This window comes from Numenius arquata, chromosome 26, assembly GCF_964106895.1.
Source record: "Numenius arquata chromosome 26, bNumArq3.hap1.1, whole genome shotgun sequence".
In the NCBI taxonomy this organism is placed as follows: domain Eukaryota; kingdom Metazoa; phylum Chordata; class Aves; order Charadriiformes; family Scolopacidae; genus Numenius; species Numenius arquata.
In genome coordinates this window covers 5,565,502-5,587,214 of record NC_133601.1, presented here as the reverse complement: position 1 = coordinate 5,587,214, position 21,713 = coordinate 5,565,502, and the positions used below count along the sequence as shown (strand labels likewise).

The following is a 21,713-nucleotide window of genomic DNA, read 5'->3' as shown; positions in this document are numbered from 1 at the left end:
TCAGAGCTATTTAAATCTTCTTCGATACAGCAACATGAAAGTTGGTTTGATCATTGTTTAGGAAGGGACAGAAATACTACAAACCTTAATTTTACTTCTAAGGAACTCCAATCCCAGGCTGGCACCACAGACCATTTCGTAACATTTATCTTGTAAGGACTTCAGAGGCCAGGCTCTGCAGCAGCTCTTTGATGCTGTTCCTGAAACGGTTTTGCAACTAGAATGGTCTGAACTGGAGCACTCGTTTCACTGGCCTGCACGGGTGATTCTTCCCCACAGTCAGTGACTCCAGTCACTACAGTCTTTCAGACAAACATGGAACCTCACCAAGGTGAAGAGTTCAGAGTCTGTTCATGAAGAATTGGGGTGGGAAATCACTTTTTGTGTTCCCTGAGTGTGGCCCAAGCCCCTCTCAGCCGGCTGTCCCGGTGCCATGGCCAGGTGTTAGTGGTGGGCTTCCACCAAACACCTCCAGCCAGCGGCTCTACCCGTCTTCTGTTTTCAGCAGTTACTTGCAGTGAAGGAGGACACAGGCATGGTCACAAAATAGGATTTAATAGTCGCCAGGGAATCTTAGAAATATTCCATTTTGCTTGTTGTATCTCAATCTCTTGAAGTACAAGGAGATCGTGGCGTTGCAACCTCCATTTGAGATTTGCTCAAGATTTTCCCTGTGAATTTCACGGTCATTTTTGCTACTTAACTGGAACAGAAGCTGCCATTCGGTACCGTGTTAAGAATAAAGTCAAGGGCTGGTCTAAGGATTTAACATAGTTGGGGACAGCTGTTTGGTTACTGTCCTAATGAAGTGTTTTCTCTCTCTCTCTCTCCCTTGTTAGGCCTATACCAGCCAGTTTGTCTCGTTGGTGATGTTTGCTCTGATGATGTGCGATGACAGAATTTCCATGCAGGAAAGGCGCAAGGAAATCATGCGTGGTCTAAAGGGGCTGCCAGGTAGGAACCTGCCGCGGATATTGCGTCTCACCAAGTGAAACTCAGTAGCATCGATGAACTTCAGCAGTGCCTGAACTTTGCTTTGAAAGACCGAGGGGACAGGATACGTGCAACGTGGCTGTTAGCAATAACTTCTGCAACCGTGTTCTTTCTAATGCCTTCAGACCACTCAACGGGACTAATAAAAAAGAGAGTCCAATTTTTATGCAAGTCTCTGCTACCGGTGTTTGAAGTATAACCAGTTTGTATGGTTTGAGAGGCACAGGCGTTTAAGCACACGCAACTGGAATTCTTCTCTTTCCTTCTAGACTTAATTAAAGAAGTGCTGAGTATGGATGATGAGATCCAGAAGCTGGCCACAGAGCTGTACCATCAGAAGTCTGTTCTCATCATGGGCCGTGGCTACCATTATGCTACATGTCTTGAGGGAGCTTTGGTAAGAGATTTCTCTATTTAAAGCTGGTTCAAAGTGTTCTTAGCTATGGACTTCAGATTTCAGCCCAGGAAATGACACGTGGCTACAAGTTGTTTTAAAGCAGCTGCGAGCTCTGGGGTGTTGGCTGACATCCTGGGTCAGACAGCTAAAACTCACCCTAACACTGCTCAGACCCCCGCTTGAAGATATGCGAGTCACGTAACAGCCACAGGCTGCAGTGGGCTGAGAGGGTCTGTTTTGTGCATTCGCACTGGGAATGCTTCACCGTGACAGACTGGGCACCCCAACAAAATCAGTTCTTTGAACTGTTGGCGTGGCATTTCCAGGATTGCTCAGCATCCAAAACTGAGCATGTACCTTCTGAAACCTCTATATTGCGGTTTGTACCTTTGAGGAGATTCCTGTTGGTGTAAGTTCTGTTACACATTGACACGCAAACGCGTCCTCTTCGGGTTTGCTGGCCCAGCTCCAGACCGGTGGTAGATGTGTTGGCTGATGGCAAATCCTAAGGCCTGTGGTGGATTTGGTGTTGGAGCTGTAAGTGGTGCTGCCTGCAAGCAGCTCAGCCCAGAGGCACCACTTCCACCTCAGTTTTCAGGCTGGCTTGTCTACTACTGGATCTGAGGAGAGCCAGAACGTGTTTTTACAAAGTTAGAGAGAAAGTGGAAGAGGCCACAGAGATGGTTGAAATATATTTACAAGTTTACCCAAAGCTTTATGAATATTTTTTTTTCCTCATCTAGAAAATTAAAGAAATTACCTACATGCACTCCGAAGGGATACTGGCGGGTGAGCTGAAGCACGGCCCTCTTGCCCTGGTGGACAAACTCATGCCCGTTATCATGATCATCATGAGAGACCATACATATGCCAAGTGCCAGAACGCTCTCCAGCAGGTCATCGCACGGCAAGTACGTACCTAGAAAAGTTTACAGTGCATCAGAAATGTTGCTTTTGATATAAAAGCAGCTTACCCAAACTATTTGCTTTAGTGTCACTGCCTAAAATGTGACTTTAGTAGATTTTCTGGGCATTTCAAGTGCAATTTTGGCAGCGGATTGCAGAAGCCTGGTGTGGTTTGTTTGCCCCTTAAAATGTACTACAGGGGGTTGCCAACGGGATGCTGTTTTGTTCTAAATTAAGTGAAAAGTTCTTGCCACTGGCACTCTGAACAGAAGTGAGAAGAGAACCTTCCAGACCTGTTTTTCTTCAACATTTCTCTTTGTTGCAGGGGCGACCTGTTGTGATTTGTGATAAGGAAGATATCGAGACAATTAAGAACAATAAGAGAACAATCAAAGTTCCCCATTCGGTGGACTGTCTGCAGGGGATCCTGAGCGTTATCCCCCTCCAGCTGCTGGCTTTCCATCTCGCGGTTCTCAGAGGATACGATGTGAGTAGAGTATTCCTTCCTTTCTGTGCTCATGTTTGCTGGCTGCAAATGTGGAAAAGATGTTCTGGGCGGTGCTGGAAGTCTGTGGGGGTTGTCTGTAGAACTGCTTGAGCTACTGGAAGGCCCAGGTTAAAGGGTAGGCCTGGCAGTTACAGAAGCTTCTTGTGAACAAAACGTGGAGGCAGCCTGGTGCGGTTCGAGTTCGGACACGTGTCTGTTTTCTGGTACAAGGGTACGGTTTCTGGAGGGCTGGTAGGAAGCTAAAAGGAAGGTAACGATCCCCAGAAGGATGTTTGACCAACAGAATCTGTTTGTGTTGGGTATTTGATCTTAATACAGACACCAACCTCTGCTTTTTATCACAGTGACCTTTTATCATTTGAGCACTGTAACAGCATAGACTAAAGGGACCAACTCCTTAGTTCCTGACAGAGGAGTTGTAACAATTGAGGTTTATGGACCTTTTCTGCACTGATTGTCCTAAATTAACACAAAAATATATTCAATCATTTTCAGTTTAAACGCAGAACAAATGTTCCAGACATTACAGAGTTATACACAAACAAAGGAAGTGTGTAAATACTCACAAGCGTGTTCTTTCTCCTCCCTCTCTGCAGGTTGATTTTCCAAGAAATCTGGCCAAGGCCGTAACTGTAGAGTGAAAGATCATCTGAATCATAGGGGCAAAGGGGAATTAAATGAAAGACTTTTTTTGGTACCAAAATAACTTGATTTTAAAGTCCCCTAGGTAAATCTTATTTTGGTAAATCATTGTTTGTGTATAAGATCACCATAATTCCATTACATTAGTGATTGTCAAATCGATTCCACATGCTGTGTCAATAGCTTTGGGTTTTTTTGAACAATAGACTTCCATGAAAGATATTAAATGGTTTTCTTTAAGGACTACCGAGTCTTCTAGGTAAGGGGCCCTCCACTTTTCTTTAAGATATGTCATTGTTTCTTATCCAGTGTGGCTCATTCCAATTGTTGATGAGAAACCATTGAATGAATTACCTGCCATGCTCTCAGGCAGTGAAGCAGGGTACCAGAATATACAACTGGAACAAGAGCTGTTACTGGTCATGCTTGTGCAGATATTTTAACAGTGAAGGAAACTGTAAACAAGCATTTGGGGTCAGTTTCTGCCTCGTGTACAAAAGGGAATTCAACCGACCTGCCACAACCTCCTCGATGTTAGGCACAGGGTGAATGTGCTAAGGAAATACCGTTGCTTCAGAAGGATTTTACCTATGCCAAATACCTCGCAAGTGACAATCGCGTGCTGGGGGGGCCACAAGGCACGGTGTAACACCAGCGTGTGCCGGTGGCTGTGCCCACCAGGGCGGTGGATTCACTGGCGCCTTCGCGTGTGAGCGGGCGCAGAAGCCGAGGCCCCGCTCGGGACGGTGCTTCCCAGAGCGGGGGGAAAGAGACACGTGAAGAGTTTGTGCTGGGGGTTTGTTGGTGGTGTTGAGGTTTATTTTTAACCAAGTAGAGGTTAGTTTTTAACCAAAAGTTAAAAATATCCTCCTGTGCTGAGGATTTTCCCCCTGCAGCTGAGCGCTGTGGCACCAACACACGTCCTGAGGAACCAGCATCATGTGCTGCAGGTCCCTGGCTCCTCTGAACGCGTAGAGGAAAGTCTCTGCCTTGTATCTCCCCGGCAGAGAGACGGCACTAACGCTCCCTTTCTGAGGCTCCCCACGGCAGCCAAAGGCCCTTCACAAAAGTGTGGCTTCTAGTTTATTTGGGAGCAGTTCCTATGTGACTTGTGTCAAACTCAGCTGGTTTAAAATTGGAGGGGATGAAAAAGGCATGATAGACATGACAGAAATATATACCTTGGTAATAGTTTTGTAACTAGCTTGCAGAGAATCAGAAATTACATGGAAAATACACCTTTAAGACTTAACGCTGACTTTTTCAAAGTCATTAGAGGGCAGTTAGCTATGCGTTTCCTAATGCAAAAAGGTGAATTTCCTACCAGCTTAATGGGTTTTGAATTAGCTTTAGACACGCACCATAAAAACACTTGAAACCAATATATGTATGTTTATTAATACATTGTACTCAGACTATTACTTTATGGACGCATTGTGCTGCCGGTGTCTGTTTAAGAACAAAGTAGAAAATACTGCCTTTTACACAGCATTTGCTTACGAGGCGCTGACTCCTGACAGTTTCCTGCCTCTGCCTGACCATGACCAGCAGCTTTCCCTGCTTCGTTTGAGGGCGATACTTGTCCCTTAGAAAAAACCAACGCGTGTTCAGTGCTAACAAGTTGAAGACAGTTCCTCTTCCTCCTCCTCCCCCTCAGCTCGCTTAAGAGAAGAGAAACTGTGCAGACCTTTCACGTGGAGGTTCCTGCTGGAACCAAGGCAGGGACCCCTCTTTTATCTCCAGCCAGCACAAGGACTTGCAGTATCACCTCCCGCGCTCTCATTAGCGTGGGATCCAGTGTGTAAGAACCCCGCAAGAGAATTATTTTAAGACCTTTTTCTCCTATTCCACTCAAAGAAAAGCAGCCTTTTATCTGGCCTTGTACAGATGATTATCCGCCAGCTTCCCGAGTCTCCCAGCAAACAGGATGGGAGACGTCCCTGTTAGAATGCAAGCGGCTGTTCAGTACAAGTTCATAATGCAGGCTGTTAATTATTTATGAAATTAAGTTGCGTACAAAGAGGACCAAAGAACAGGAGTCTAAGTTAGAAATGTAGGTAAGTCTGACACTCTCACGTCAGGTGTAACTGTACAGATGTTGCCGAGCTATTTGGGTTTATGCTGTGATAGACAGATCCTTATTCTTTGTAATTTAAGGCGTTAAAACTCACGACAGATTCTTCATTTGTCAGAAGGAGAGGTAGTGTCACCCCCTGCGTGCCGCACGTTGCCAGCAAACTGCCTGAAGTGTGTAAATGCCTGCCAAAACGGAGGTGTAGTTGCTCCTTGCAACCAGGCTGGTGTAATGCTTAATGTCCAAGAATGCCGAGGAGCAGACTTGTATGAAGGATTCCTCTGATGAGCATGGTAGGGAATCCGTTAAGCATCTCACTGTCGTTAATTGCCATGCCTGTGTGAAGTGCGAATGTATAAAGGACTCTTCTTAGCTTTCCTTACCTCATTTTGTCTAGATGTGTTGCATTTTGATGAAGAGATGTTTCTCTTTTCCTTAGAAAACTTTTAGAATGCCTTGTGATATTTATTAACAGCCAGTCAGTCTTCTGCTCTCCAAAATGAATGTTTTGCTTACTGAGCCAGTAAAATCCCCTCCTTCCTAATTGAGGTGTTTAAAAATTCAGTAGCCCTGGCACTAAAATTGAGCCACAGGTAAATACAGATCGAGGCCTTTGCCATTTGGAAGAGCAGCTGCCTGTGTACTTCTGTCAGAATTTATTTGGATTTCACCGTTTTCCTCATCTACGTCTACGGGGGCTTAAAGGGAAGCACACGCCCATAGGTCTTAGGGGTTTTTAATTGCCAAAGACCAGAGAACTTCAGGCTCATGTTGTTTCTGCCTGACAGATCTCCAAGTCCACGCCGCTAGTGAGGGTGTTCGACACGCTAGAGGAAAGTTGTACGTGGAATATACTTGTGTCAGGTTTTCCCTCCTACTGAAGAAAGGCTGTAGACAGTTCTTCCCTGAATTTGTCAGATGAGCAAGTGCTGTCTGCACACGTGTTCTTATAAAAAGCCCAAACTAGTATTTGGGCAGCCGTGTCCTTGTAAGGAGCAGCAGTGACACGGCAAATGCCAGCTCCTTTTTAGCGTGGTTTTACTGATGTGATGGTAATTACCTGCCACCACCACGGGATGCTTCTCCGGCTTTGACCCCCGTGTTTGTGGAGTCCCAGCCCCTCTGTGCTGAAAGAGCTGGAAGGTTCACACAGACCATTCCCGAATCGGGTGGGAGGGAGCTCGTGGATGTGACACCACGAGGAATCCTGCTCAGGGGTCTCACAGCTGGCTGAGACACACCGGGTTTAGTTCAGCTGCAGACTGGGACATCCAAAGGCGTAAGAAAGACCGACACGTTAGTGCAAAATTGGGCTTTTCTCCTCTCTGGCTGTCAGGAGCAGACCTTGAGGCCGTGAGTAGGTGCCTGGCAGCAGCGTGGCGGATGGAGGGAGGGACTGGGATCCAGCGCTTGAAGTAGCACGTCAGTGTTTAGCTGTGGCTAATTTTAGATCCTACCTGAATGTACCAAACTTGCCTCAAAGCACGGAGTCCCTCCTCTCCACCAGAAACGGGAAGAAGACGAAACAAAGAAGCATTTGGTTTGAATAAAAGGAAAGAAAACTATTTGCCTTCAATTCAGTTTATGTAAATAGGCATTTGAAGTGGCAAATACCACCCTTTCTTCCCTTCCAGACCTATTTGCCTCTGCCTGTACATACCCAGCTGGCTTGGTTTGTGGGGACCAGTCTGTACCTTGTTTCCTGTTGTGTGCTGTACGCAGAAGCTGTCTTACTTTTGTCTGTAGTGTTTGACAATTTGGGTTTTGTCTTTTTGCTTACTTTTTTTTGTATCTCACCCTTTGAATAAAATCAAGTGCCCTACATTAAACAAACGGAATTACTGGTCTTTAGTTAAATCCATGTAAGAATAGTAACCCCTGTGACAGCTAAGGGCAGTTATGGACAAAGCAGAAAACACAGGCTTCGCTCGCCTCTCCTGACCGGCCAGGCTTTTTTTCATGTCTGAGATGATAGAATATATTTCAGCTGCCCTTTCCTAACTGTGATTTTGCCACTAAGAAGAAAGCCCATAAAGCACCACTAAGGCAGAACAGTCGGTATTACCTTCCCTACCTTAATTCTCATTTAACTACCTCTTTTCTGTCACCAGGTGAGATAAAACCACAGTCAGCACAGCCCGTACGTGACTGGGCTTAGTGAACATTACACGCATTCCACAACCTTTGAAACTCACAGTTTCTTTTTCAAGAAGGAAACCCGTTTGGGTGACAGACAGCCCGGCTGCTCTGCAACCCCAGCAGCGGAGGGAGGACCACGCCACAGACCCTGAGACAGCACGATTAAGCGCACACATACTCTCGTAGGATGACAGCTGGGGGCTTAGAGATTGGTCATGGCTAAAAAATGCCTGGCTAACTTTGTAAGCGGAACCCACAATGACAAAAGACCATCTGAAATTCCCCCCCTCCTCCAGTCAGTGCCATTCATGGATTGATTTCCTCAGGGACCTTCACCTCTCCAGAGGAAGAATATCAAACACGCTTCATCTCTTTTCCTAGAGAAAATGAGCAGCTCGGGCTTCCTCTTCTCACAGATCCCTCTCTGGCGTGGTTTCAGCTGGGAGGGAGTTAACATTTTTGCCAGCAGCTGGTGCAGTGCTGGGCTCTGGGTTTGGGATGGGAAGAGTGTGACAGGGCACGGGTGGGTTTAGTTGTCGCTGAGCTCTCCAGGCCACCTCTGCTTCTCACCCTGCCACCAGCAAGGGCTGGGGGGAAACGAGGAGCTGGGAGGGGACGTGGGCAGGAGAGCTGACCCCGACTGGCCAAAGGGCTATTCCATGCCATGGCACGTCATGTTCAGTGTATAAAGCTGGCGGAGAAGAAGGAAGGGTGGGATGTTCGGAGCGATGGCGTTTGTCTTCCCCGGTCACCGTTATGCTGATGGAGCCCGGCTGTTCTGGGGATGCTGAACGCCCCACCACCCACGGGAAGCAGTGAATTAACTCCTTGCTTTGCTTGCGCACGTGGCTTTTGCTCTGCCTATTAAACTGCCTTTAATCTGAACCCACAAGTTTTTCCTCGCTTTTGCTCTTCTGATTCTGTCCCTGATGAAGCGGGGGCAGCGAGCGAGTGGCTGCGTGGGGTTAAGCCACAACACTGCCCCACACAAGAACCAGTGTTAAAAGGTCACGGGGTTACTTTTTAAGGCTTATTGCCTTGAAACAAAGCCTGTATGTCCCTAGTATCACACTAAAAGTCAGTGCCTACGCAGACGTTGGGAGAAGGACTCTGCACTTCTCCTTGCTCTGGTCTGCACGGTAAGGAGCAGTCCTGGCTTGTGCTACGGCCGTGAACAAAACCGGGCCAAACAGCTCAAAGCTCTATGCCTTCATCGTCGTAGCTGAAGGTCACATCTGCTCGGGACACCGAAGGAGCAGGGACCGGTGCAGGGAACCAGCAGGAAGGTCGGCTGTGTGCGGGATCCTCCCGCAGCGACCCTGGGGCTGCGGCACCCCCAGGCGCTGGTTTAGCACAAGATTCGTCACAACTTGGGGACGACGCCGCAGGGCAGGGAGTTGAGATGCTCCTCAGCTACGGTCACGGGGCTGTCTGCCTTTCCAGTCACTCCCGGGAGGGGCCAGTGACACCCCCCCCCCTTTCTTTAATCTACTCCAAGTACTGTACCCTGCGGAGCGAGGGAGCTGTATCCCAACCGGGACCGCTGCCAGGGTTCCCCTTTGCTCATTTCTCCAGCCGGGCCATCTGACCACACACATTATAGTTAATTTAAGCTAATAAATAATAATAATAATAAGCAGTGAGAAGACAAATGCAAAGGGACACATCCAGGGTCCTTAGCAAGTCGGTCCTGAGCTCTGCTCGCAAGAAAGCCATTCCCTTACATCCTGAGGAGGCTAAAAGCAGCGAGAGGAGGGGCAGAGGATCTGCAGGCCCTTTGCACAGAAACTCTTCAACCCCGCATAGAGTCGGTCTCATACAACGTGACATTTGAAAATAAATAAACTCCCAGAGGCTACGTGAGATTTACAGAAAGGTATCAGCATTTGGTTTGAATAAATTAGACTGGATCGTCTGCTCCAAAGCGCTCCCAGGCCCCCCCAGAGCAACCCTTGGTGTGCTTCCACGGCGCGGGCTCAGCTCAGCCCCAGTGCCCAGCCTCAAGCTCCCGACTATCCACATTCACCCAAGTTTCTTTATTTAACCTCTATTTGTCTTTTCGGCTCTAAAGCAGCGCTCACCCTTGCAGGGGTGCTGTGCATCGCCGAGGCCCTGGGAATGGTGTTTATTCAACACCGTATTCTCTTTCTCTCTGGCAACCCCTTTTTCGCCACTGCAGAGCATCCCTGTAGCCCCGCACAATAACTGCTCGCACAGAAACCACCCACGTTCGCCCGGGACCAGAGAAAAGCCAGTTCCCAGGGCACTGTAAGATGCTCCATGGGCAGCAGCAGTCCGTAGGGCATGCTATGGGGAAGTCTCACCCCAGGTGCCTTTTGGACACAAGTTTGGAAACAAAATGGTACGCAGCAACGTTTTTGCTGGAGATGGTTGGCAGAACAAGGAGGGGAACGTTTTGCCAGTAAAACTGGCTCCCAGTTACTGGGGTGCTATTGGACAGAAACGCGGAGTCGTGGTGAAGCCATTCTTACACAGGAGCCCGATCTCGCAGGGCAGGCTGGTGTGCACAGACCCCGCTGCTTGCTTTGAGAAAAGCAACTGGTCCTTACGCCTTACTGGTCCTTGATTCTATGATTCTTACGCCACCGACTGTTCCTTACGCCACCGCAGAAAGCTGTAAAACCTGTTTTCTAATTTCCCCCCCCTAAGCAAGCAGGCAGCCACAGTCAATGCAGTGGTGTGAAGATACACAAAGAGAAGGAGGGACCCCTGCTTTGTCCAGAGCACGAAGCCCTCAGGGCAGCACACCGAGTGTCAGCCCAACCTGCTGAGCCTGTGGGTCCTGAGCTCCTGGAGGTTTCGCCAGCCCCACAGCATCGCCCTGCGGAGCCAGAGCACCCCCCCTTAGCATTCAGAGCATTAATGACGGGGATTTACAGGCCTCAGCTCCAGTGACAGCCGATGGGCCTTCCTGGGAAACGTTAAAAACCGCTGTACGGGGATGGAAATTGATCTCAGTGGAGCATCCTGGCCAGTTCCACTTTGAGCGGCAGCTTTCCCTGTTGCCCACACACCCTCTTTGCTGGGCTGCTCCTCCAGCATCTCCTTGCTGCTATTACATCTAGTTCTGTCTCACCTCATTTTCAGCTCCTACCGCTTGCAAAGTCCAACAAGCAACACGCTGCAACAGCTTGGCTTCATCCCCCATCTCTGCTGCAGCTCCCTCTGCGATCCCAACCTTCCTGGCAGAGGACTAACAGCACCCCGGGAGCCCGTGTCGCTCCGCACGGCCCAATGCATGTCATTTATCAGGCAGGAGAGCATCACTCCCCCTTCCAAAGCAGCGAGAGGTTCTGCTTTAGTGGCACAGTCAAAGGCAGAGGCAGCGAGACCATTTGCTGCCATTGGAGGTGCAGCCTGTGCTTAAACTTGGACGATCTGGCTCCTTCAGCTCCAGCTCATGGTCTTCTTTTAAGTGTTGAAGAGCCTGAACGGACCGTAACAGATTGCTCTAAAAGTTGCCTTCCAGCTCCCAGTCGGCAACCTTTGGGGGCTTATTGCTTACTGCCCCTTGGTCTTCTTCGTACGTAAAGCTCTTGTATGCTTGGCACTGGTGAGGCCCCACCTGGAATACCGTGATCAGTTTTGGGCCCCTCACTCCAAGAGAGACCTTGAGGGGCTGGAGCGTGTCCAGAGAAGGGCAACGGAGCTGGTGAGGGGTCTGGAGCACAAGTCTTGTGAGGAGCAGCTGAGGGAGCTGGGGGTGTTCAGCCTGGAGAAAAGGAGGCTTGAGGGGAGACCTTCTCGCTCTCTCCAACTCCCTGAAAGGAGGGTGTAGCCAGGGGGGGTCGGTCTCTTCTCCCAAGGAACAGGCGATGGGACAAGAGAGAACGGCCTCAAGTTGCGCCAGGGGAGGTTCAGATTGGATATTGGGGAACAAAAGGATTGTCAAGCCCTGGAAGAGGTTGCCCAGGGCAGTGGTGGAGTTGCCATCCCTGGACGTGGTGCTGAGGGACATTGGTTAGTGGTGGTTTGGGCAGTGCTGGGTTGATGGTTGGACTTCATGATCTGAAAGGTCCCTTCCGATCTAGATGATCAATATCAGGCTGCATGGGGCTTTGGAGCATCCTGGTCTGGTGGGAGGTGTCCCTGCCCGGGGCAGGGGGGTTGGAACTTGATGAGCTTTAAAGTCCCTTCCAACTCTGACCATTCTATGATTCTCTGATAAAAGCAGAGTTTCTGAATTACTGCAAGCCTGATCCAAAAGCTGCCCAGTGTGCTTAAAAAGAGGCTATTTCTGACCTATTTCCATGCAGGCATTTGAAAAAACAAAGGAGAAAAAACCAACAAGCCAACTTGCCAAGACGGTCCATTCAGTGCTGAAGAGGTTACCCAGCCTAAGAGAAAAATCAGACCCACAAATCAGATGTGACAGGACTCCTCCTCCCCTCCTCACTCTCATTTTTTATTGTTTAGGTCAAATAAAATATGTTCCCATGGTCCTTACAAATTCCTATGGAAACAAGTTTAAACAAACAAGCTGCTGGCCCGTGTCTGGACAGTGAGCAGCAGCAGCACTTCAGCACAGGATGCTAAAAGCGGCGGTGAGCCCAGACGCACTGGAGACGCTCCCGATACCACCCCAGCTCAGAGCTCGGAGCCAATTAGGCTCCCAGGGGCTCCCGAGCATCGGGAGATACATGCAGACCACGGGCAGGACGGTGGCAGCGTGGCCAGCCCGGCCAGCCCATTCTGAGCGGTAGGAGGGTGCCCAGAGACCTTATTAAGGAAAAAATTACCCTGGACAAGCAAACCCCACACCTCGGCTGCACCAAAATGACGCTCCAGCTCCAGCTGAAGTGACCCATCAGCAAATCTGTGTGGGATGCGGCTAAACCCTCCCTGCTCCTCTCATTTCCATCTCTGCTCAGAATTAACCCGCATTAGATGGGAGTGCGTGTCCAGGGGCACGGGATGTGCCGGGGTCTCCTGGCCGGAGCAGGCTGCGTTGGGACACGCCAGCTCTGCCTCAACAGATCTCTGCATCCCCAGCAGAGCAGGACGTGGGACACAAGAGCTGCGGAGGATGGCAGGCTCCAGCAGCCTCTCCGCTTCGGTGGCACCACACGCACCAGCGAGTCGCGGCTAGGAAGGAGATGCCGCCTCTCCTCCCTTCTGATACCAGTTGCCACTTGAACAAACCTTCCCCGGGCTCACAAGCGGGTGCTTTCTCGCACCCGGCACTGGGTGAGACGCTGCCTGCCTGCACAGGATGACGCACGTCGCGTTGGCAAACACGGAGGATGTGCCTGGAAGTTGGTTTTGTAACCAAAGCCACCCGTCAGAGCTACCAGCCTGTGGCTGCTGGCACAGCGCACTGGGAAAGCCCAGCCTGAGCTACAAAACCTCCTCTCCAGCACTTGTGGGCCCCCCTCCGATACCAGTGCAAGAGCACCACCAGGACAGACAGAATGGCCCCTGTGGTCACCGCTCTGCTGTCAACTGTGGCAGGGACTCACATTCCTTCTCGCATTTTTTTGCCTCATCTCCTATCCACAGGCAGGCGTATGCTTTTCCGAGCCCAGCCAGAGACACTGCTGAAAATTAATAATCTCTTCTACCCAAACAGCCCCCACTGGCCCACCCTGGGAAAACCCCAGGCACACATGCCCCATGCCAAGACAGGAGGTTCACGTTCAGAGGGCGACCTCCCTGGTAATGCAACATCGAGCCTGTGCTGCCAGCTATCGCCAGGTGGAATTTTGGGGGGATTTCAGAGTTGCACACAGGAAAAACTCCCAACAGAACCACACCGCGAGGAGTCACAGGTTTCGGTGACCCGGTGGATGTGTATTACACCCCCCCCGCTGATCGTGTTGCTAAAGGAGAAGGGCAATCCTCATCCCCCTCCTCTCCATAGGAGAGCCACGTCACCTCCCTTAGCATAACTGGCAGACAGCCTTCAGGAAGGGCTCACGACAGGGCTTAAAATGTAGGATGAATTAATTGCCTCGAGGACTGTCCCTGCAGGAGCACGTCCAAGTAAGGCAGGGGAAAAGCGGGTCTCGAGGCCGACGTGAGCTACCCCAGAAAGGCACCCGCTGGCCAGCAGAGCAGTTGGGGCTAGGAAGGAATTTTTGCTGTGGGGCTGTATGGACACAAGAGTTGGTCCCTCGTTCCCCTCCAGGTGCTGCCAGCCGGGAACACGGGGCTTGTCCCGGTCCCAAGCTTCACGCCGCGCTTTGCCAGCCTGGTGGAGAGGGGGCAGAAAGGGGCTGCGGGAGCACCCGCAGGCTGGGGCTCGCCTTGGTGAAGCTGCAGGAAAGGGAAGGAGGCAGAGGCCTGGGGGCAACCATCTCTCCTCCAGGCACTGCTGGATCCAGGAAAGGACATCTGTCCTCCCCACCTCCTAATCTAGATTGGAAGGGCGTTGTTCGGTCACCTTGTGCAGCGCGAGGTGCCACCGAGAGGAAGGCACGGCTCCTGGGGAGCAGGCGAGACAAAGCAAGAGCTCGAACCTGCTCCTAAACCCATCGCAGCTTAAAATCTGTCACATCTCTCTAAGAAGTGTTCCGTACCTCATCATTTCACCCCTCCCGTTTGCGTTCCCACGTGTCCCAAGTGGTATCGTGGCCAATGCCTACATGGAAAAGCAATAAAGCAAATAATTGATTTGTAGCTGTCTTCAATTTAATGCACCAGCTGGATGCGACCAGCTGGTTTGTAGCAGGCCAGCAGCTGGGGGGGTGTGGAGAACTGGAGGTACACTGGTCACAGCTCTGAGAAAATCTCTTCTTGAGTAGATGTGGGTGGTTGCTATTAGCATAGGAAAAAAAGAGAACTGCAGCGAGACCCGGGCTCTAACACCGTGGAAATATCAGCGAAGAAACACTTTTCTCATCAGTAGGAACAAGCAGCGAAACGTTCAGTTGGGAGGAGGGCTCACCAGCCTGGGAATGCTGTGGTCTTTGACATTTTCTGCCTGTTCCAGGGACTATGGTGTATGGAAAGCACTATATAAAGTCCTGTTCCAAAGGGAAATATCTGCCATTATTCTATGGCTGGAAAAATTATGGGAAGAACTACAGCTGCTCCTAAGACCACGTAGCCTGGGTGGATGCTGCTTCCCAGAATGAAAACAGGTAGAAAAGCCCAGAGCGAGGGGTCCTGACCCACTGCCTGACCCACAGGCAGTTCCAAAGCAGCACCCAACATGGCACAGAGCTGACAGTGCTAATTAGCCTGCTAATTACACTGTCTGTACCTGCCTTCCCTCAAGTGAGTTTGGGAGCTTGTGCCCCAGACTCTTGGCCTCTTCAGAGCCACAGCTTTACCAGAGCCCAGAGCAGGTTCGTTTCACGGAGAAACACCAGCCAAGACCAGACCAGTTTCACTGCTGGAATTGCAGCAAATGACCCAGTTTCCAGCATGTTTTGACAGTAACTGCATCTCAGTGTCCCAGAAATACCATCTCTGATTCTTCACAACCACCCAACTTCCCCCCAGGGCTCCACGGCCACTGGCAAACTCCCCCCGCGGTCCCCAAGGCGCAGAGGAGGGAGCGGTGGCCTCCGCAGTCGTTAGCAGACAGGCAACAAAGGGAAGCGGAGCTACACCACATCACACATCCCTTGAAAGCAAGGATTAACCCCCCTCATCATGCTAAGTTTTTCCTGTAGTATCTCAGTTACAGTGAGTAATCCCACCAAGTCTGGATGGTTCCCCCGCACGCACAAAGTCCTCCTTTGTTTAAGCCCAGGATTAACACCGCAGAAAGCAGATACCCTTATCTCCGGGGTTTTTTCAACCCCCACGCTACTATTTCTGCAGCTGAGGGGGCTGAGCCACCGGCTGTGTCCGGGTGCCGAAGCGTGGCCACCCCTCCCTGGCAAATGGCTGTTCTTTTCAGGGCTGCCTGTCCTTTTTGCAGGTGGACCGCATCGCCGCCCCCCGAGACTGACCACCGAGGACACTTCGCCGCTCTGTGGGCAACTCGCCTCCCGAGGAGCCGTGCCAGAACCTCCAGGAGAAGGAGCGAGAGGGGTGAGCTGCACCCAAAACAACGTCCCTGGGCTGCCACCTTCTCTGCCCACCCCTGGCAGCAACGAGCATCGCTCAGGTCCTCTCTGCTCCGGGGGGCACAGGCTGGCAGCCCCAGATTTGAGTGTTCTGCACCGAGTAAGGCCTAGAAGAACCCCTGGAGAAGTGACAGTCCCCAGATTACTCAACTTGCTGGTGGCATTTTGCACTGCAGTTCTTGCCTTGGTTTTAGGTTTTAAACAATAAAAGTCTCCAAAGATGTCTTGATTTTTAAAGCAAATGCCAAAAGCAGAGCATTCTGCTTTGGAGGTGCCAGTTTGTCTTTCTTCTTGGATAGTTTCTTCCCTTTTTGGCTTCTGCAGCCCAAGAAACGAAGCCAAGTTCATGACTCCCCCCGCTCTCCCTTCTTTCCCTGTTCAGTGACAGTTTTGATGGCTTAAGTCTGTGTTGTTTTGGCTTGAATTTCTAGCCTGCGTGGTGAGGATGTGTCTTATATAGACAGCATGGGAAGGCTGGACCTTTAGTCCTTGTGATGGTTTTGTCACAAGAGCCTGCAGGGACAGCCCCGCACCCTGCTTTGTGTGTTTAACACACCAGTCCCACGCAGACAGGAACAGCTGGCCAAAAAAACCTCCCCAAACCTGCTGAAATGTCTATGGCAAGCTCCTGGGAACGGAGAAAAACCATCACCTTCCGTATGATTAGATTTGAAAAAAAAACCAGTACGAGATGCAGAGGAGCAGTGGCTTGGTGTCAATACTGTGGGGCTGGGATGTCAAGAAGCAGCTCTTGGCCTGGTGAGGGACATTGCTCACAGCGACCACCGCCACAGCCGGGCTGAGGACACGGCTGGGAAGAGGCGAGGGGTCTGGCTTGCAGAGGCATAAAGCTCTCACTGCCATGAACCCAGCGGGTCAGGGATTCCTGAAGGTACCAAGCACCAAGTCAGCCAGAATAACCCCGGATCCCACTTGGTCCCTGGTCACAGGTCAGAGATCATGACTCTCTGGCAGCTGTTACTGCAGGAACCACCACTCGGATCATTCCCTCAGCGACAACCCTCAGCGTTTTGCCCACAAAATGTTCCCGTGGGTGCTGCTCAGGATTGAAACTCTTCTGCAAAGTGCTCTGAGCTTTAACAACACCCATCTCAGCGAGGAAGTGAAGGAGGCGTTGGTGTGATACAAGGCAGTAGCTGAGACTGCCTTATACAACTACGGGCTTTTGAAGGCATAAATTCGGGAGCCTTCGTTTGCCTCTGTTTGCTTTGCAGCCTTTTGGAGCGAAAGATCAAGCTTTTCTCTTTTTAAATACAATCCAGGATGCTCCGTCACACACCTCAGGGCACTAAAGCCTTAACAGGCCTGTGATAACGCCATGGGTGGGTGGCCTGGTTGTGCCCAAGGCTGTCCATACACCTCCACAGGACTTGTCACCACCCCCAGAGTGCCTGCAATCTGCTGCCAGCAGATTTTCCAGGGTCCCCGTTTCCCTCGGGTCCCCAAAGCAGGGAGAGCCCGGCTGGCCGGGCCCCCAGCACGCTCAGCTCCCTCCGGTGCTCCGGAGAGTATGGAAAACCCCTGGCACACGGGCTATTTAAGTTATAGATCAGTCCCAACCCCAATTCAATCAACATGACCTAGAATGTAGGGGGCAAAAAAAATATATATAAAATACAAGAAGTGAACACCCCACAATGTTTAAGCCGCAGACGGGATGCGCACAGGCAGTTGTGCCTTGGATCAAGTGCACGTGATAAAAGAGGTGCAGAGAGAGCTCACTCTTTAGCAGAGGGCAGCCTGTTGCAAACAAAAGGAATTACTCATTATTACAGCGGCGTTGCAGGGGTACATCCAGAGACAGGGGCTGAGTTTTCTGCCTGACTCATAACGGCGATTTGCACAGGCCCTCGGTGGCAGCACAGACACTCGGAGTCTGATTTAAGACGGGGCAGAAAGGGGGAAATTTTTCCAGTTGCTTCCAAGGTTTGAATCAGGCTGTGGAGGGGGGCGCAGGACTGGAAGAGATCTCCTGCCTCCGAGCCCGGGGTCACCACGGGGCTAATGCCACCCTCGAAGCCTTGCTCCTCAACCAGGGCAGCGTGCTCCTGCCTGGGCACCGCTCCGTGCCAGCCCTGGAATATCCTTGCTTCTCCTGCCATCTGAACGAGAGCGTGGCTGCTCTTTGCCAGAACCACATTTTAGGATAATAAAGGACAGTTGTACGTCTGTGAAAGTAAGTTTGTCCTCTCCGCCCTGCACTGTTCTCAAAAGCCTCGTGCAAAGGCCTAAGTAACCCAGCTGAACCGGGCTCCGCGGGCTCGCATCGGTCCCCGTGCGCAGGACCCTCACTGACAGCCCCCCCGGGCCGGATCTAGCACAAATCTGTTCCTCTGACTGAAATGCATTTCAAAAAATTCATATAGAGTAAAAATGTTTCCAGACTGCACCGGCTGAAATTAGACAGACAAAGCAAAGCTGAAAAAAACCCTTGATGCTTCCCCCCAAAACGGTGCAGCAGCGCGTCCCGAGGCTGCTGGAATCCCTCCCGCACCAGTTTGTCTGCGGCATCACCAGCAGATCCGCTCCCACCGCAAATGGGGGCAGCCGAGACAACACCCCCCCCTCCTTCCCAGGCTAAAGATCCTCTAAACTTCTCCAGCAGCCTGAACGTGTTCCTCTCTTCCCCGGCGCACTGTGAAACCCTGCGGTATTTATGCATTAGTGAGCTGCAGCATTTGGAACTTGCCAGCGCCCCAGAGGATCCCACCCCCAGCTGCAAACCCTTCCGAGGAGGGGGGGGCGAGTGTGGAAACGGCTTTCAGCACAGCTCAGCTCTTTCAGCTCTTTCCTTCTACAGAAAGGGAGGCGGAGGGGAAAAAAACCCCCAAAACCCAAACCACCATCCTGAGCTCCTGGCAAAGTGATTTCTCGCCGAGCTGGCTGCAGACAGACAGACAGACAGACAGACAGACAGGCGCACATCACCATTGCAAATGGGTCCTGCCTCGCTGTCTCCCCGGTGGAGTTAGCTGAGATTAAATCAAAGTCCAACAACGGCGCAAAAGGGAGGAAAAAAGAAGTCAGGGATTTTTTGCACAGGAAATCCATGGGAAGAGGAGGGGAGAGGGTTAGACAGGAGTGGCGTCTCGAGTGTGAGAGACAGGACCTGTTCTCGCAGGAGCACTCTCTGTCTCCAGCAGCCCGGGGCAGGGCTTTATTGCCCAGGGGCAGGGACCTGCTGGGAGCTGGGGACCCCGTCCCTGCGGTGGTGAAACCCCTCTCCCACCGAGGTCTGTGCGAGCTCAGCCAGCCCAGAAGGAGTTGGTATTACTCGAATCCCCATCGCATTTCTGCGGGCACACGTGTGCTCCTCCCGACAAGGTGAGGGGAGCAGGAGGAGGAACATCCTCCCATCGTTCACTGAATTTCACTGAATTTCACTGAATTTTTTTTAGAGTTGGAAGGGACCGTATAGATCATCTAGTCCAACTCCCCTGCTGAAGCAGGATTGCTTAGAGAATGCTACTCAGGGCTGCATCCAGGCGGGTCTTGAAAATCTCCAAAGAAGGGGACTCCACACCCTCCCTGGGCAGCCTGTTCCAGGGCTCTGCCACCCTCACCGTGAGGAAGTTTCTTCTCATATTTGAATGGAACCTCCTATGTTCCAGCTTGTGCCCGTTGCCCCTTGTCCTGTCACTGGCAACCACTGAAAAGAGTCCGGCTCCATCATCCTTCAACCCACCCTTGAGATACTTATAGGCGTTAATAAGGTCTCCCCTCAGCCTTCTCTTCTCCAGACTAAAGAGTCCCAGCTCTCTCAGCCTTTCTTCATAAGGGAGATGCTCCAATCCCTCAATCATCTTTGTTGCCCTTCGCTGGACTCTCTCTAGTAGTTCCCTGTCCCTCTTGAATTGGGGAGCCCAGAACTGGATGCAATACTCCAGTTGTGGCCTCACCAGTGCAGAGTAGAGGGGGAGAGTTCCCTACAGCCTTCCCCTCACAGGCAGGGTCTTTGGTACACAAACACGCTGCCTGCGATTAAAACCATCCAAATGCACCTACAAGCAGTTCTGTGTTCGTTTTAGCCCCGAATTATTTAACAGAGGATTGCACTAAACTTATTTAATTCCTCAACTGATTTTATTCGCAGGCAGGGATGAGCCAAGGACCAGCCCCACTCGTGGTGGCAGCAAAGTTCCCATCTCCAGCGCAGGAGGAGCACACCATGGCACGGCACACAGCTGTCCCCAGTTGTCACTGGCCTAACTGGTGGGGGAAACCACACAGAGAAACTGTCCCACAGCCCCTGGCCACGAGCACCCATCAGATGAGTCTTCTAGAGAAGGGATCCATGCGGCTCTATGAAAATTACTTGGCTCTGCCACACCTGACGTGTTTTAGACACGTGTATTAGAAACATTGGTCAGTTCAAAAGATACATTTAACCTTAGAAAGGCCTTTAGTAAAAAAAAAAAAAAAAAAAAAAAAGAAGTTTATTTTTCATTTTTGGCCAAACCACAGTTTTCAGTAAATATTCTTTTTCAGATACATAATTTGTTGTTGTTTTTAAACAAATAAAACAAATAAAGCTCGCTTGTTAAAGCCCAAATCTGAATTACTTTTTAGGGAAATTAAAACATTTCCCTTCGGCTTTTCATCAGCATTCCCCTCCCCGTTAAATACTGCAGTAAACACAGACAAGAGAGGAAGACCTCCAAGAAACAGCCCTGCCCCTGCGCGGGCAGCCCTGCCCCGCAGATACCCGTGGTGGCTGCCAGGGGTTTGTGGCTCCGTGTCCTGCCCCGGCCCCCGCAGAACGGCCGCCCCGTCTCCCCCGCGCGCTCGGCCTCGGCTGCCTCCTTGGCAATCCTGTGCTGAGATTTGTTTAAACTGGTTTCCCCCCCCCCGCCCCCGGCTTTCGGAGCTCTTCTGCTGCTGGGGCTCCAAGGCGTCAGTGTTTGCAGCGCTCGGTTCTTTCTCTAAATCCACATCACCGCGCTCTCGTGACCTTTGCCTGCTGGCGCCGCGGCGGCCGGGTGGGCTCCCTACCCACCGTCCCGGGCGAGATCTGTGTCTACCCTACGGAACCAGTGGATTTTCTGGCGGGTTTCCAGCAGTTCGTGCCTTCTTTTTTGTTTCTCACATTCTGGTCTGTTTCTTATTTATTTAATTTTATGTTGTGGGAATGTAAAAATGTGCCACAGCGGATTAGGCCGGTGGCCTGGGTGGTCCAGCGCTTGGCCCCAGCTGGTGTCTGTTTCAGCCAAATTGTTTCAGTAAGAAATAATTCTGAAGAGGTATAAAGCAAGCAAAGGCCAAATCCTAGAGTCCTCACTCCCTGCAAAACTCCCTGCAGACCAGCGAGGGGCAGGACGCCCCAGCCCTGACAGCATCGCAGCCTTCTCCAGACACATGTCCCTTCTCCGGAGCTCACGGGAAACTCCTGCGTCAGCGTGGGACAGGCCACCTCCACAGGCAGGGGTCACGGAACTCTGCCCATCCTGGAGATGGGGATGAAAAAAACCAACAAACAGGGAAATCTGGGCTAGAAAAAGGCACAGAGAATGACGCAGGACCCCTCTGATTTATTCCACCCAGCCATTGAGGAGTATTAGCCCCAGGACCACAGGCTCCAGGAACACGGGCGTGATGGTACTGAACCCCCCCCCAGGGACGGGGGAACCTGCAAAGACATCTCCCGGCGGGGCAGAGCGCAGGCTGCGAGGAGCCTCCGCACCTCTGTGGTGCTTCCTGACTGTCTGAACAGCACGGAGAGAACCTGGGGGTCAACAGCCACCGTTGCTGCAAGAAGAGGGGAGAAACGCAAGGCACAAAACTGCTCAGAACCCGCCAGCAGCAGGTCCTTTGCAAAGGATGGACGGCACGAAGCGGACGTGGCATTTCTCTGGCATTCACGGGCAGGCTGCTCCCGGCTGCTGCTCTGACACACGGGGCACGACTGGTTTATGAGGAAGTTTGTTACTGAAGGCCAGGCTGGGAAGGCTCTAAGCATGGCCATGGGGTCACAGCTGGAACAGGCATGAGATCAAT

At 51.3% G+C, this 21,713-nt stretch overlaps 1 protein-coding gene across 2 annotated transcripts in view; it reads left to right on the top strand.

The window, feature by feature from the left end:
• The window catches only part of GFPT1 (glutamine--fructose-6-phosphate transaminase 1), a 47,816-nt gene extending 31,879 nt beyond the window's left edge, over positions 1-15,937 (top strand). The window contains exons 15-19 of one of the 2 annotated variants that reach the window (XM_074164179.1): positions 840-954; positions 1,263-1,390; positions 2,134-2,301; positions 2,622-2,783; positions 15,551-15,937. In XM_074164179.1, the coding sequence (XP_074020280.1) occupies positions 840-954; positions 1,263-1,390; positions 2,134-2,301; positions 2,622-2,783; positions 15,551-15,580 (603 nt within the window). In that variant the 3' untranslated portion in view covers positions 15,581-15,937. Of the gene's footprint in view, positions 1-839; positions 955-1,262; positions 1,391-2,133; positions 2,302-2,621; positions 2,784-3,400; positions 7,347-15,550 lie in introns of those variants that run through there. The other variant, XM_074164178.1, reaches the window with a different exon arrangement.
• The last annotated feature ends 5,776 nt before the right edge of the window (positions 15,938-21,713 follow it).